The sequence below is a fragment of the Orycteropus afer genome, unplaced genomic scaffold, assembly GCF_000298275.1.
Source record: "Orycteropus afer afer isolate SDZICR_OR568_19922 unplaced genomic scaffold, OryAfe1.0 scaffold00347, whole genome shotgun sequence".
NCBI lineage: Eukaryota > Metazoa > Chordata > Mammalia > Tubulidentata > Orycteropodidae > Orycteropus > Orycteropus afer.
This window is the reverse complement of record NW_006921934.1, coordinates 1,309,897-1,325,000: the sequence shown is the minus strand read 5'-3', so window position 1 is coordinate 1,325,000 and position 15,104 is coordinate 1,309,897. Positions and strand designations below refer to the sequence as shown.

Below are 15,104 nucleotides of genomic sequence, written 5' to 3'. Positions count from 1 at the left end.
TGTCCATTCCAGTATTCCTTCATCGGCCATGACTGAACCAGGCTGAATCAGTTGGAAGCCTTGGCTGGAAAAGGCAAGGAAATAGATTCTCCCCTAGAGCTTTCAGAGGGAACAAGTCCTGCTGACACCTTGATTTTAGCCCTGTAAGACCCATTTGGGACTTCTGACCTACAAAACAATAAGATAGTAAGTTTGTGTTTTTTAAAGCCACTAAGCTTGTGATAATTCATTGCAGCAGCAATAAGGTACTAACCCAGTGGGAATGAGATGTATACTAGAAGACCACAGGAAGGAGGCACTCACTGGGCTAGTGAATACGCCTGGCAGTCCACTCAGGATCTGCTTCTGAACATGGCTTTTTGTTCTCTACACATGGTCATTACTGCAATAGCTACCAGGAAAGCGTGAATTTTTTTTTTCTTTTTTTTTCTTTCAATGTGAAAAATGGGGCTGGAAAGAAGGTCAGCTTCTGTTGCTTGTGATAGAAATGAAGGAGTGAAATAGTCTTAATAAAGTTGTTTCTTATGACAGAAGGCAGCCTTAGAAATTACTTGAGACCTTTATAGTTTATGGACCTAAAGTGATAATCTGACTTTCTTGATTATACTTTTGCATCGGATGGGAGTAAGAGGGAGTAGAAGCTTAAGTAGGAGTTGAGGGTTTAGGTATTTAGGAAGATTCTGGGCCATGTCTCTCAGAACATAAAAGGTATACTGTACTTCCTCAACAGTGTGGCTTCTCTCTATCTCCTTTCTCATGACCCAGATACCATCACCATGCTTCCATCTCAACTTTGTAGATTTCCACATAGCATCTACCTCCTAGGTTTAGAGTGCTATGCCCCTACTCACTATGTAATTTTTTTTTTCTTTTCAATAAGATTAGCCCTTCTGATGCTGTATTCTAGTCATGAGCCCAAACCATAAAGCCTCTGTGATACTATAAGATTATATTTCCATTTTGTGTTAGCCCTTTCAAGACTTAACTATTTTCTGCTTTAAATTGTTTGTTGGAACCATGTGTCTTCAGTAATAGAAAGCATTTTGAATGAGTTAAAAAAAATTTTTTTTGAGGTAATATGGATTGTGATAGAATTAATGGGTCACATCTGTCCTAAGGTGTCTCTGGTGCTAGGGCTGGTGGGAAAAGGCCCATTTCTTCAAATTCATGCAATTATCCAGGCCCCCCACCAGATGGCACCATGCACTAAAAGTGGGATAGCAGCTTCCCACTAAACCCCAGAGTCAGAAAATGTGAGGACTGAATGTCCCACAGGTCGCAAAAGGTTTAAAATGCATAGGTCATTGTGTTTATAACTCATGACTTGTACTCTGATCATAGATACATATGAAACCAGAAGTATTGTTCATTTCTCTTTTTTCCTATTACTTTATCTTAAAAAATTTTTATCTATCTCTTTTATTGTTGTTGTTAGCTGCTGTTGAGTTGGCCCCCAACTCATGGGGATCCTATGCACAACAGAACAAAATGCTGCCTGGTCCTGTGCCATCCCCACAATTGGCTGTGGATCAGACTGTTGTGACCTATAGAATTTTCATTGGTGATTTTTGGTGGTAGATTGTCAAGCTGCCTTCTTGGTCTGCCTGAGTTTGGAAGCTCAGCTGAAACCTGCTGAGCATCTTTGCAGTGTGCAAACCTCCACTGACAGATAGGTGGTGGCTGCACATTGGCCAGACATTGAAACTGCATGTACGGCAAGAATTCTGCCATTGAACATCACTGCCCTCCTCCTATCTTTTGTCCTCATTCTTGTCATGTAAGTGATTTGTTCTTATGGTTTATTTGGGTGTTCCTCCACACCTCCCATCATAGTTTAAAGCTGTTTTGAAAGTTAATGGCAAGTATCCTGCCAAGTTTTCTTTGTTTTTCTAGAAGAATCCTAGTTGGCATAAGTATGATAATGGCTCCCAGATACCATTTCATAGAGCCAGCCTGTCACATTCCATAACCATGAGTTTCCTACAAGTGCCATGACCTCCAGTTGGAAGATGACACCTTCTGTCCACCGTCTCATCCCTGAAATGTCTTCATTTGCTTCAGTCAGCAAAGATATAGTCCAGAAGTTTTTCTGGTGACAGCATATATTCTCAATAAAATATGAAATGTTATCTCTTTATCTGTCTTTTTAAATGTGTACATGAGTGGCCTACCCACATAGAGTTTAAGCACCTTGGAGGCAGGTATTTCTTATCTGTATATCTTGCATTTTTTTATAGCAGCGATAGAGTCTAACACAGGTCTGTGCACAGAGTAGATACATAATAAATGTGTGTTGATTGATGCTCTCTCAGTAGAATGATGCAGATGGCCTGGTTTTGCTTGGTTGCTGTCTATGCTCTTATTATGCAAAATTGTTGTTATGTATATGCAACAAAATTACTGAAAGCAAACATTACCATTCTCCTCTCCATTCATCATCTTGCCCTCTGCATTTGAAAATGACACTCTTGATGTTACCTCTCTCCACTGACATGACTATAAGATTAATACCCAAATAGTTGTGTTTCAAAACAGCACATGCCCATTTGTTACCTTAGGGGCTCTTTGCAGTTCCTGGAGGTGCTACCTGTCCTCTCCCAATCTGCATGCTGCATCTTTCACTTAGTGCCTCATGTCCATTGAATGACTTTCTCATAGAATCCCAATTTTTGTGACTGATAGCACCTTTTTTAACATCTTGGTCAACCCTTTCATTTAAGAGGTAAGGAAAATAAACCTACTTAAATAGCAGGATAAAGAGCAAAGAAGTAGAGAGAAAGAAAGATCAGGACAGAAGTAACCTGACCTCCCATTATCTCCATGACATTTCAGTGGCTTCTGCTGGGTCTCACCAGGCCACAGTAATCTGAGAACATTTGGAGTTGTTTTCTTCCTTCCTTGAGTGTTCCTTTTCCATATAAATACACAAAGGTAAGAGTCATGTGTAGTTGATATTGCCTAGAGAATGGTAATCCCACTGTGCTCTGGGGCCTTATAACCTACTTACACTGCCATTCACCTACCAAGCAAATGGGTAGTCCTGTTTGGGGATTGCCATTTGAGAGATGTAAATTAAATTGTTTCTGCTGAAACAATTTTATAAACTAGATATAAGACCAAACCTCATGGCCATCAAATTTCAGGCTACCATCACTACTCTATGAGAGCTGCTTTTGGTGTGTTTGATGCTGGGAAGTGCAACATGGCCCTCTTAATGTCTTTGACTACTCATCATCAGTAGGGCGTGTACTTCCTGGACAGGGAGATGTAACAGATTTCATTTTGTATTGCCTGTGACTATCTTTAGATGTAGGGCGGCTTTTTGAATATGTGATCTTTGCCTGTTCCAGTTTGCCCAAATGCAGCATTACATTATGATCCAAGGAGGCTCTGAACAGAACTCTCTTACTTTCCTTCTTAAATGTTTGATGATCTTTATAATTTGAGCTAACCGTTTCCAAAACACTTAAAAGCAGAACGCTTTCCTATTTACTGACTATTCAGAGTTAGCCAAACTACAAAATCTGAGGTGCAATCTGCAGATCGCCAAGTCTGCCCAAAACTTTTGAACCCAGCTACAGGGAGTCAGGGTCCAATTGTAGAATTAGAGGAAAGAGTCCACATGACACCTTCCTCACTTCTGATACTAACTACAAATTTAATAGTTTCCCAAAACCACTCTCGGGTTCATTAGTTTGCTAGAAAGACTAATAGAACTCACTGAAGCCTATTATACTTATGGTTATGTTTATTACAGGGATACATACCACTACCTATTGCTATCGATTCAGTTCTAAATCATGAATCATCATGACCCTATAATAGGACAGCGTAGAACTGCCCTGTAGGATTTCCAAGGCTGTAAATCTTTATGGAAGCAGACTGCCCCATCTTTCTCCTGCAGAGTGGTTGGTGGCTTCAAACCACCAACCTCTTGGTTAGCAGCCAAATGCTTTAACAATTGCATCATCAGGGGTCCTTGTTATACAGAAAAGATAGAGAAAATCAGCCAAAAGAAGAGACACATAGGCCAGAGTTTGGGATAGTTCCAAACACAAAACATCCATTAAAGGATGCATTATCCTTCCAGGATTAATATGTGACAGTATGCATGGAGTACTGCCAATCTGGGAAGGTCACTTAGGTGTCCATAGATTTTATTGAACTTCATTAAGTAGACAGGATTGATTGATCCATTGTCCACATGACTGAACTCAGTCTTCAGCCCTGCCCTCCCCTAAAAAAAGGTTGGGCTGATCTCATGTGGCCCAAGGTGCCCACCATAAGTCATTTCATTAACATAAATTATCAGGAGTGGTACAAGAGGCCCACAATGAATAACAAAGACACTACTATCACTGAGGGAATTCCAAAGGTTTAGAGGTTTTCTCCCAGGAGCCTGCAGCTTCTCTTTGGGCAAGGCCAAATTCCTTACTACACATGGACTTACTGATGAAGGAAAGTTTATAGAAAGAAGTATGAGCAATTATTTCTTGTAAAGAAGACTTAGCTTTTCAGAGCAAACCTATTTTACATACTATTGCTTGTCTTCTGGCTCCTGGATCAGCAAAGAAATGAGATTTCTCAGTCTCAAAACAAACATGGTACAATAATTTACTACTTTGCCTAAACTATGACAAGTCCAAATAAATACAGTCATTTCCACATGTAATTGGCTAAAACCATTAGAGCAACATTAGCAGCTGGTACATTGATGATAGGAGCCCCAGTGGTGCAGTGGTTAAATACTTGGCTAGTAACCCAGAGGTCAGTAGTTTAAACCCACCAGCCACTCCACAAGAGAAAGATATGGCAGTCTGCTTCCATAAAGGTGTATAGCCTTGGAAACCCTGTAGGAAGGAGCAGTGGGTTTGGTTTTTGGTTTATATTGATGATAATTTCATGCGTTGTGTTTTCAGTATATTAAATCATCAATGGACCACATGAAATTGGGGAAGGAACTTACAGTCACTAGTACCCTTTTCCATCTACCAATCAAGTAAAAGATACCCTGAGTATAGCCAAACCATGTGTTGATCATATATTAGTGCATCAGTGCCCAATTAAAGACTCAGGTCTTGACATTCAGGGAACAAAGTACTGGACTATCATTGGACTGACTCCATATTTCCATTAGCAATATCATCAAAGTAAAATAAAAAATATGGCATTCTGCCAGTTTAAATTATTTTATCTAAATCTTAACAGAAAATTGAGACAGCTGGAGAGGCGCCAGAGAACATTTGGCAGTCCACTTGGATGAAGAAATTCCTTCATCAAATACCAGTGTTAACCAGTGACTTGTATAGCTGTCCTAATTCATATTATAAATCTGCATGCAATATGAAGGAGTCTATCTACTCATGATATGAAGATTGTTGACCCATATATATCAGTTTACTTAATATGAGTAGCATTACCAAAAATTTAAGAAAATACTAACCTTGGGGATCCATATTGTAGGATAACATTATCGGCAAAGAAAGCCTCCGTGTACTTACCTTATATGTGTCCACATGAAACATGATCTAGATTATGGGAAATGTTAGGATGAATCAACTTACGATGAAGTTTCAGTGTCTCCCAAAGCACTGTAGTTGGTCTGTCTTCAAGAGTTCTCTGCCCTAGGAAGAATCAAGAAGAAATTCTGGAACTTGTTTCTTCTGTTGACATTTATGAACATCCTTTTATGCTTACTGACAACCTGATGTACCATAAATAAGTTTTACCAGTTCAAATGAATTTTACTCAACAAAGCACATGCCCATCTGTAATCTTAAACTTGTTCTTAAATTCCTTTCAACAGTGAGTGCTGTCCATATACCATTTATCACATCAACTCTATGAGTTAGATGTTTTTATCCTACATTTTGCATGAGAAAGCTGACAGCTTAAAATATTGAGTAATTTACTTGAATATCACTTGGCTAATAAGTGGCGACCATCAGCCTGATAGCAAGTGGTTTTATTTTTGTTGTTGTTGTTAGAGACAGAGAGTCCCTGGGTGATACAGTTAATCCACTTGGCTGCTAACCAAAAAGTTAAAGGTTTGAGTCCACCCAGAGGTGCCTCAGAAGAAAGTCATGGCAGCCTACTTCTGACAACTCAGCCACTGAGAACCCTGTGGAGCGTAGGTCTATCCTGACACCCATGGGGTCACCAAAGGTCAGAGTCAACTCAAGGGAAAGTGGTGGTAGTAATAAGTGTGAGAGCTGGGATTTAAACCTTGTGCTTTTTCCTACTGACTATATGGTCTTCGTCAAGTGTATCATTTGATCCTTCTGGGCCTTAGTTTCTTAAGTTCTAAAATAGTACTTGTGGTGGTTAAGTTTGTGTGTCAACTTGGCTGGGCCTGGTTTTGTGGCTGGGCAGCTGGATGTAGTATTCCCCATGATGAAACTAGTAATCAACTCCATGGTGGAATCTACTGGGAGCAGCTGAGTAGCTGCCTTTGGGTATGTGGTCTGCTTCCCGTATAAGAAACAGCTTTGGGAATGGTCTCTAGCCTATGGCATGCTCGGACCCTGCATGTAGCCATGTTGTTGCTCAGCAGCCTGCTGTGCTCTGCTGACCTTGGGACTTACAATGGACTTGAGTTAATGGCCTGCCATGTGGTTTGGTAACATTGCAACTGTGCCTTTTTACTTGTGAACCTTGGGGCTTCTCAGCCTCAGCAGCCAGCAGCTGTCTGAGTGAAGAAATGCCTCTAGCTCCAGTGGGCTGGGAGCAGGAGGCAGAGCTGGACCTGAGGATTCACCCAGCCCCTAGAGCCTGGCACTTTGAACTTGGACTTAAAGCCTCCAAACTGTAAGAGAATAAACTCCTGTTTATTATGGCCATGCCATTTGTGGTATATTCTTATCAGAGCAGCACTAGGGAACCAGAACAGTACCTCTCCTATCTCTGTCACAGTGTTCCAGGAAGAATGAAGATGATATATGTGAATCCACTTATAGAAAATATGGAATATTAGAGAAATGTGAAATATTCTTAAACAACATAAATGCTTGAGTAATTCAGAAAAGGGAAAATACTCAATGTGTTAATTTAGCAAGCTTTTTCATGATACATGTTTTTCTCCTTCTTTTCCTGATAAAATGTATGATGGTATATTTTACTCAAGGAGCTCTGGTGGCATAGTGCTTAAGGCATTTGACTGCTAACCTGAAGGTTGGTAATTTAAACCCACCAGCCACCCTGCAGAGGGAAGATGGTGCAATCTACTTCCGTAAAAATTTACTGCCTCAGAAACCCCATTGGGGGTCTCTGTGAGTCAGAATATTGAGTAATTTACTTGAATATCACTTGGCTAATAAGTGGCGACCATCAACCTGATAGCAAGTGGTTTAATTTTTTGTTTTTTTTTGTGGCAGTGATGGCAGCAAGTCAGTCAGTATATTTTACTCGGAAAAATAGCTCAAAAGGTATAGGGCCAGATAGAGAAAGAAAGAAGCCACTCGAATTTCCATGTCTTCCTGGTTTTTAAGTGTATTCTTAGACTGAGATTTTGAAGAGCACTCCTGCTGAATGGACATGTCTGTAGGTGGTTTTAAATTCTTGCCCAGAGGTTCAAGTCATTGTGCTACATTTGCTCCCAGGAGAAGGTTCACATGTTTCACATTGGGAATGGGAAGGAGCAGTATTCTGGAAGTTGAAGATTAAGTGAGAGAGAGAATTCTGCTCTCATCAGCTCTGGCCCTGGCTTCGCCTCCAACTTGCTTTTTGACCTTGTATGAATCTAAGAGACCTACCATACCATTCTGTCTTCCTTTCCATGATTAAGGAGAAAGGCAACCATACTAAACCTTGCCTTTCAAGAGAACTTGTCTTTTAGGATATTCAGAACTTGATATCCTGTCATAGGCGCTCATAACACCTCTTAAAAAAAAAAAAAAAAAAAAAGGACAGGTCCATTTAAAGAACAGGAAGAGTGAATCACAAAAAAGTTAAGAGATTTGTCTAGCAAAATGAAAGTCATTGCAACCTCTGTTACATTATTCCCCCCTCCATTGGACACCAGCCAGCATCACTCTGCCTCTTCCAGGGTATCTCAAGTTATTTCAAATTGAGGCTCAAAATGGTCCAATATTAAAAACACGATCATTTCATTGTTAATTTTAGAACCAACCTGTTGCTGTAAAATCAAATATAGGATTGGAAGGTAGAAGAACTCTAAAGTTTTTGAAGTTCTGTCCTAGACTCAAAACAAATTAACTGCTCTGTGGTTGAGATCCCTACTCAGAGTGACTCAATGTGTGTTAAAGTAGAACTGCTCTCCATAGGGTTTTGGTTTTTTTGTAACTTTTTATTGTTATTTGGGTGAAGATTTACAAAGCAAATTCGTTTCACCCTCCAGAGTTCATACACGTTTGGTTTCACGGCACCGATTACAATCCCAACAATAAACAGCTCTCCTGTCATCTCCTGTCTGTGACGACCCCTTCCCTGTGTCCTCCTTACCTATGCCTTCCTGTCTGTCCAGCTTTTCCCCTATGCAAGTGGTGCTCTTCTGAGCTCTCATGGTTGATTGTCTAAGGGGTACATCTCCTTGGGGTAGGTGTTCTGCTTGTAGACCTTTCTGCTATTTGGCTGAGAGCTAATCCATGGAAGTGAGTGTAGTTCCAGGCCCAAAGGATAACCCAGGGCCATAGTCTCGGGAATTTTATCCATCTCTATCTGACCAGTAATTCTGGTCATTCTTATGTTTTTGAATTTTTTCCACATTTTCCCTCCCACTCTATCCAGGATCTCCAGTTTTGAATCCCTTTCCGAGTAGTTGGCACCATCTAGTTCTGATCTTTGGGTTGTGAGGGGTGAGGTTCCCATGGTCCATCAGACCCTTGGACTAATTACTGCCGTATGGCTTTCATTTTCTTCACTTTTCTTTGCTCCAGACTAGAAGAGACCAGTAGTTGCATCTTGGATGCTTTTAAGACTCCAGTCACTTCTCACCAAAGTACGATGTAGAACAAGAATTATATATACCATGTGGTGCTAGTTGAGCTCAATGTCTCCCAAGACCATGGTCCCGAACCCACAGGCCTGGTGACTCCCTCCCTCAAGGTGCTTGGCTGTTGCTGAGAAGCAACATAGGGTTTTGAATGGCAGATTTTTCAGAAATAGATCAACAGGCCTTTCTTCTGAGGTGCCACTGGGTGGGCTCCAACTTCCAGCCTTTCAGTTAGCAGCCAAGCACAGAAACATTTACTCCACCCTAAATCTCATCTTTAAAAGGGTAACCAAAAGGGAAACACATGCAACTAATAATACTTCTTAAAAAAGAGATACTTGAGAAATTCTGTGGAATCCCCATTGAGTTAAAATCAACAGCACAAGTTTAGGCTCAGATGCATAAAATAGTTTGTCCCCATCTACCTTTAGAATGCCATGCTCTGAAGTTGCATTTTTATTTCAAAGAGATTCTCAAATTTATAGAGCATTTTCTTAATTTTTCAATTAGAAGCTCTAGCTGATACTTTATTTACTAAACCCCAGTGAAAGCAAGGCCACCTTCTCTTTGCTGCCTATTGCCTACAGAGCAGTGCCGCACAGCCCCTTTGTGATGAGACCAACCAAGCAGCCTGCTCTCTAAAGCCTGGGCTTTCTCTAAGTGCCTATTCAGCCCACAAGGAGGGATGGTTTGTCTCTGGCCGCTTTTAGCACATTCAAAATGCGCAACTCCTGAAGCCAGGAATTTGCAAGCTGTAATTCTTCCTCCCCATCCCCTCACTCCGCTTTCTTTTGCTGGTGACCCTGCTCTTTGTAAAGGTTTCTCACACAATCAGGAGCAATCCTCAGTTGCCACTGTCATAAGAACCTAAAGTTGTCTGTGTTGAAAATATTTATAATGAGGCCGGGCTCCTGTGAGCCCCTCTGGAAGCAGCTAGAAGTCTTGCTTTTTTATTCCACAATTCCATGCAGGTGGGAACAATAGGCCTAGTCCACCCCTTTAGAAAAGGCTACCTACTTCAAAGTAAAATATACATCTCTTGCTTTGATGTGTCCATGTGGCATCACACTGTGAAACTGAGCTTCTTGAACTTCATTTTTTTATGATAGTGTTTCTAGGGGGTTAGAATGTCAGAGTTGACCAATTTTTCTAGTAAATTTTATTTCAATTTCCTGCCACTGCAAATTTTTCAATCTCTTAAGAATAAGTTTTCAGGAGTCCAAAGCCATTCATTCAGTTCATGTGATTTTTGTGCCATTATTCATAGTGCAAATAAATGCTGGTGGAATGATTTGGCAGCTACAATCATAAATACCTTCAGAGCATTTGTACAATATTTGGGTACATGTAATGTACCACATATAAATATATCATGTAATATATAAGCTCTTTTCCCTGACTCTAGATTTTTCTTATCTATTTGATCTTGGCTGAAAAAGTTAAGATTAATATTTTTAAATTTTATTGTGTAAGACATATATAACAAAACTTTGCCATTTTAGTAATTTTTGAGTGTGCTATTCAGTGACATTAGTTACATTCACCATGTTGTAGAATCAACACCACTATCCATTTTCAAAAGATTTTTTATCACCCCAAACAGAAATTTGGTACTCCTTAAGCAATAATTCCACATTTCTCCCTCTCCTTGCCCCTAATAGCCACTAAAAAAAAATTGTGCCTATGCATCTGTTTATTATAGTTGTATCACGTAAGAGGGATCATACAATATTTGTCATCCCATGTCTGTCTTCACTCAGCACAATGTTTTCAAGATTCATCCATGCCTTAGCATGTATCAGAAATGTATCATTTCTCTTTGTGGCTGGAAATAGTAATATTTTAACAAGATTGATGGAATTACCAATTTACTCTTAAGTACATTCAGATGCATTCGTTTCCAGTAGGTGATACTTTCCAAATTCCATCACTTGCAGGACTCACCATGTTTCCCAAGCCCTAGAATGTGTTATAAACAAAGAAGTATAATCACTGAGAAAAATGAAAGAAGCACAAACAAAAGCAAAGCATCTGTGCATTCTCGCTGCCTCTCCTAAACTGCTTTTCACTATTGGGAGCCATGTCCTTAGGGAGTGGTCTCCAGAAGCTGGTCTGTCCTTGGAAATGCAGGGAAACTGGACCAGAGGTGAAAAGTTCACCCCCACTGGAAATCCTGCTTCTTACCATTCCAGCCCCAGGCTGTTTTTATTTTCTCAGAAGAAAATAAAGTACATAATATTGTGTGTACCATCAGAAAGGTATTCATTGCAGCAAAGGATTACAGATATACGTGGTATCACTTTCAGTTTTCAGCTGACACCTGCAGAAAAGAGAGAGAGGTGAGCACGTGCCCAGAGATGGCAGAGGGAAAAGGGAGGACTCAGGGGTGTTTCCCTCCATTGTGAACTTTGCCAGCTTGACATTTCCAAAGCTGACCCAGCCAATGTCCCTGCCTTCCCATTTGTTCCTTTCTTGACTCCCCATGGAAGGCCACATTCCAAAAATAACAAAGTTCCTGAGAAACAAGGCAAAGTCGTTGCCACAGTAAGCAGAATGGTAATTATTTCAGAACCGAAATTAAGAATAATCCATGTATGAAATGGACTGGGCTCTGACAGATCAGAAGTGTCACTAATCCCAATTGTTGTGTCTGATTTCAACAAAATTCAAATTATTTTGCCTCTTTGAGGTACATTTATTGTCAACAAGTTTCCACTTATAAACTTCTCCTCTAGTCCCCTCTCCAACTGCTTTTTTTTTTTTATGTTCTCACTTTTAAAATAAAATTCCTGTATTTTCAAGGATTTAGCTCTTTTTAGATTATTGTTGTTAGTTGCTGTCCAGTCAGGTCTGACTCATGGTGACCCCATATATGCAGAGTAGGACTGTAGTTTATAGAGTTGTCAAGGCTGTCACCTTTGGAAGCTGATTGCCAGGGCTTTCTTCCCAGGTGCCTCCGAATGGGTTTGAACTGCCATTCTTTTGGCTAGTAGTCGAACACTTAACTGTTTGCACCACCCAGGGATTCCCTTTTTAGATTATAAAACTCTCTATTTTGAAAATTGGCCCACAGTTTAATAGTCGTGTTTATATTTATTTACGATGTTACCAAATGTGTCTATTTGATAGACACATTTGGTAATATGCTGTGATATACATATAAAGTATATATATTTAAGTATATTATACATAATGTGGGAGCTCTGGTGGCGTAGTGCCTAAGGTGTTTGACTGCTAACCAGAAGCCTGTCAGTTCAAACCCACCAACCACTCCTCGGAAGAAAGGTTGGACAATCTACTTCCGTAGTGATACTGCCTTGGAAACCCAAGGAGGGGTCACTATGAGTTGGATCTGACTTAATAGCAGTGAGTTTTGAGATAAATAAAGTATCACAGGGGGAAAAAAAAAAGCGCACTGCCATTGAGTTGATTCTGTCTCATAGAGAACCCCATTGGGTATCCAAGGCAATAAATCTTTATAGAAGTAGATTGCCCCATCATCCTTCCACAGAGTGGCTGGTGGGTTTGAACTGCCAGCCTTCTAGTTAGCAGTCAGATGCCTTAGGCACTGTACCATCAGAGCTCCTTAAGTATCACAAAGAAATGCCTAATGTTAGTATTTGAAAATTATATAAGAAAATCTAAATTCTACCACATGAGTTCACTCCCCTGCCCCCAACACTCGTTTTTAAACCACTTAGGCTATAAAGTAAGGGTCATAAACGGAGGGCAGAAAGGAAAAAGTACATTAAAAGGAAAAATCACACAGTTAGAGGGGAATTCCAAAGAGAGCATTGAAGTGGCATTTTGTAGGCTGAGAAGGGCATCAAACATTTAAGGTAGATCAGCATAACATATTCTTGAAGCAGACCAAGAGCTGTTCAGAAATCTAACTGTGTATTCTTGGGGTTGCTTGCAGATGATCACTCCAGGATACTACTGAAGCCGGAAAACAGCCACAGCAACTCTGACTATATCAACGCCAGCCCCATTGTAAGTATATAACCTGAGTAAAGAGTCAGCTCTTGGTTTCTTTCTCAGCAAGATCTAGCCACAACCCAGGAGTTCTTAATGGGAAAACAAGTCTGTGTCATGCTCTAGGTAGTAAGCTGGTAACTGATCTCAAGCAGAATTAACAAAAGCTGGCTCTCTATCCCTCAGCCTGTCTTCTTGAGCTTTGGTGTCTGGACCTCTTGCACCAGATGACAGCTGTTTTATTAAGCAAGGTGGAAGTGATGTGACATATATATATGTATGTAGTGACATATAGAATGTCCAGCAACAGCACCTTGGTAATTTATTGACAAGAACCTTTGACTTTTAGGAAGAATTCTTAATTGGTTGTATTTCCCTTTTCTAGAGCTACTTATTCCTCTAGTTTTTCAGGGGAAAGGGGCAGCTAAATGCAAACCTGCCACTTTTTTAAACAATTAAGGCCACTAAGGCAGATTCAGAATTATAGTTAGTTCCTTTAAGGCTACACGAGTTGGGTGGGAGTCTTTCATTTAAGAAAAAGAGAGTACTTTGTGATTGTTTTCCTTACTCGGAACGTTTTTTTTTTTTTTTTTCAATTTTTATTATAATTTGGGTGAAAGTTTACAAAGCAAATTTATTTGCCCTATGGCAGTTCACATACACTTTGTCTCATGACATTGACTGCAATTTCCCACAGTGCAACAGCTCTCTTTCCACTTCCTCCTCATAGTTACCTCTTCCCTGTGTCCTTCCCTCCCATGTATTCCTGCCCCCAGCTGTCTCCCTGTGCATGCCACAGCCCTTCTATTCTCCCATGACTGATCTCTCCAAGGAGTGTGTCTACCTAATATAAATGTTCAGTTCATATGCCTTTCTTTTGTTTGGCTGGGAGCCACAGGAGTGGGTTCAATTCCAGACTGAAGGGCAACTAGCAGCCATAGTCTTAGGGGTTCTACTAGGCTCTATCAGACCAGCAAACCTGGTCCCCCCCCCTTTTTTTTAATTTATGATTTTGAGGGACTGACTTTTAAAGGAGTACAAGACATTTGAAGTACCTTATGTTTCTGGAAAAATAGTCATAGTAGCTTCAGATAGCCCACCTGTGAAGCAGGCTTTCCTATCTTCCAGAGATTTTCTTACCAACCCACTCCTGATGTGGATCTCTTCCTGTCAGCTTTATCTTCTCTGCACCATTTGAATATTTTTCCTCCATTGTGAGCCTTAGGGGTAGCAGATAGGCCTGAAAGAGGGAGAATTAGGAGCCACCTAAAGGCTAAACAAAGAAGAGATGGTAGAGAGAAGTTAAAAAGTCAGATTTAAGTGATGACTCAAGCTGGCTTTTCAAAATGAAGTTCGGGTGATTGTAGGTGTGAAGAGAGTGAAATGAAGCTGTTCCAAGATAGAATTTTTTAGTAAGCGTTGTTGACAGCATTTTAACCCAACGCCAGAGGAAAGGCAGAGATTTAATATATGTTTATGAGGAATATTGGTTGCAGTATCCAACTCTTTAAAGTGTTTTTCCTCTAATTTAGTCTTCTGGGAAGCATCAAGACATCAAACTATAATTTCAGATTTACTTTTGATGAAATATAGTCCCTGAAAGATGTAGCACTGTTCTAATGAATCTGGAGGGTAGAGATCACAATGGGTTAGATTACTGGGAGACAGTGGGTCATCTCCAGAATCATAACATGCCCTTATGTAGTGTATTGACAGTCTTATTTATTTCTTCAGTAGTAAGCTTTATATCAAAACAGCCACCCATCTGATTATAAGCAGAAGCAATTGATAGTAGACCATTTTTATAGTTGTTGATTCTGTTTATGTCAGTGTATCTATTCTATATAGCTTATTATTAAGACTCCAGCATACCATGGATCAAATCACATTTCTGAAATGTTCACAACCCCACGCAATGAAAGCACAATACAATATACTTGGCTTTGAAAATGTGAATTAAAAGTGAAGAGTTAGTCTATCACACTTAGTCTACACCCACCTGAGCCTAGACTTTTATTTATTTTTTTAAGAAAGAGTGGAATGACTCATGGCTTTAATTTCTCTACTTCCAGCAGAGATAGACTTTAAAGATTTATTTCATCTTGTGCTTCAAATATACCACTTGGAGCCATTAATTTAGCCTTCCTTAACTACAGTGTGATGTGTTGAGTATTTTTCT

At 40.0% G+C, this 15,104-nt stretch overlaps 1 protein-coding gene across 1 annotated transcript in view; it reads left to right on the top strand.

Annotated features, from left to right (window-relative positions):
• The window catches only part of PTPRN2 (protein tyrosine phosphatase receptor type N2), a 1,483,255-nt gene that overhangs the window by 1,380,797 nt on the left and 87,354 nt on the right, over window positions 1-15,104 (top strand). The window contains exon 19 of the mRNA XM_007952571.1: window positions 12,870-12,943. Coding sequence (XP_007950762.1) covers window positions 12,870-12,943 — 74 coding nt within the window. The remainder of the gene's footprint in view (window positions 1-12,869; window positions 12,944-15,104) is intronic.